Source organism: Cyprinodon variegatus, unplaced genomic scaffold, assembly GCF_000732505.1.
Source record: "Cyprinodon variegatus isolate N-32 unplaced genomic scaffold, C_variegatus-1.0 Scaffold342, whole genome shotgun sequence".
Taxonomy (NCBI): domain Eukaryota; kingdom Metazoa; phylum Chordata; class Actinopteri; order Cyprinodontiformes; family Cyprinodontidae; genus Cyprinodon; species Cyprinodon variegatus.
Window position 1 is genome coordinate 805814 of NW_015150795.1, and position 1898 is coordinate 807711.

General features: G+C 42.5%; 1 protein-coding gene across 1 annotated transcript in view; it reads right to left on the reverse strand.

Moving 5' to 3' along the window:
- Nucleotides 1-357: 357 nt before the first annotated feature.
- ephx4 (epoxide hydrolase 4) overlaps nucleotides 358-1898 on the reverse strand; it is a 22403-nt gene continuing 20862 nt past the window's right edge. Inside the window, exon 7 of the mRNA XM_015385511.1 lies at nucleotides 358-1300. Within this exon, the coding sequence (XP_015240997.1) occupies nucleotides 1060-1300 (241 nt within the window). The 3' untranslated portion in view covers nucleotides 358-1059. The remainder of the gene's footprint in view (nucleotides 1301-1898) is intronic.

A 1898-nucleotide genomic window follows, 5' to 3' on the forward strand; every position in this document is an offset into this window, starting at 1 on the left:
GTGTGTGTGTGTGTGTGTGTGTCCTGCCACGCCTTTAAATTCAGCTCAGTGTTTAAAAAAAAAAAGTGACTCTACATCAGCTTTTTTTTTCTTTGGCACAAAGCAAAGCTAAAAATATCCGCTGTCCAGACGTTTGCTTTGACAGGAAAGCTTCAAACTGCTGCATCACTCGACTGACGGATTTAGTAAAGCATCACCTGCTCTTTCTCTGCTTTTCTTTCCACATCATCCACATCATCCGCATAAAAGCTTACAGTCAGTGTTTGTGAGACAGCTACAGGAGTGAAAACAGGAGATTCTGTTTATAGCTTCAAACACCCAACAATAATAGTACCAAAAAGTCGGCTGAACACGTGAAGAAGCATTGAACTCTGAAAGACTGACACTCATTCGGTTTATTTATAAAATCAAACAGTTTGGACCTGGCTCAGTGAGTTTCAAAATGCAGTGTTTTAGGAAGAGTTACAAAATAGTACAACAGGCAACCATCACTAACATTTCTATACAGGAAGATCATGGTAACATTCTCTACATTTGAGCAAGTATCTGAGAAAGAAAAACAAAATCTATATAGAAAAAGAAAACTACCTGATAAACGGGGCCCTGGGAGGTGGAGCTCCCAGGAAACTGTGCCCAAAATACAGCTGAGCGACTCAGTGAAACACGCGAGTACAGCGGACGACGACGCCTCAGGGACGTCTTCACACCGCGACGGCTCCGAAGTTAAAAGGCACCACACAATACAGGTCACAAAGACAAGACTTCGCCACACATTTGTAATGCTGTAACCGACAAACTTTAAGGCGGATGTCGCTGTCGTGTGCAAGAAAATATACCTTAAACGTGTGTACTCTGCAGTATCCTCACCGGGGAGGTGTGCTTTGATTCTCTCCTTCTTTTAAAAAATATCTAAAATGTGAAAAAATTTAAAGAATGATTGCATCATCACTATGTTGCTTGGTATCACAGGCATATTCAAGGCTTCTCGGGGTGGGGGGGTGGACACCGAGGGGAGAGGGGAGGGAGACGGTGCAGCAGGTGGAAGCTTTGCTGTGGCCTTTAGTTCCTGTAGCTTTTGCGGCCCTCTCCCTCCTTCAGGAAGGTCCATATGAGGGTGTTGACGATGTCGGGCTGGTCCTGCTGCAGCCAGTGGCTGGCCCCCGAAATGATGTTGAGACGGAAGTGATTCCTGATGTAAAGCCGGCAGGCCTCGGCCATTTCCTGCTCCAGGAAGGCGTCCCGTTCTCCCCACAGCAGCAACACCGGAGACCTGACGTGTTTGTGGCTCAGAGGGAGGGAGCTGGAGGCAGGGAGGAGACGTTTGAATTCAGATTTAAAATACAAAAATAACACATCCTAGAAATTTAAACAAGTATTTATTCTCATCCTTTCTCACGTTAAAACCAACAAACGTTCAGGTTTTTGAAATTTTAGGCGGCAGACCAACTGACAGGAACAGAAGTTCGCTGGCGGAGATTCTCAGTCATCCAGGTCATAGTCATTCCAAAAAGTTAAAGTTAAAAAACAAACCGCTGGACTTTGTTTTCCAAGTTTGAAGACATTTCGCTTGTCATCTAAGAAGCTTTCTCAATTCAAAATGTCTGGATTAGAGTTGAATTCCAGGCTTTTATAGAGTAGCTCAACAGAAGCCTTGTAATGGCTTAGAAAACATGCATATTGAAAGTGGAAAACCGGCTCCACCCCTTAATTATGGGCTCGTTAAGGTCATTATTTATGGAGGATAAAAAGTGCCAAAATTAAATAAATAAATACAGCATTAAATAAATAATTTAATGCTGTATTTATCTAATACCTACGGAAGAGGATTAGGGCCACTGAAAAAAAAAAAAGTAAACTGATTTTTAAATTTTATTTCAGTTTAACATGGGAAAAAAGTC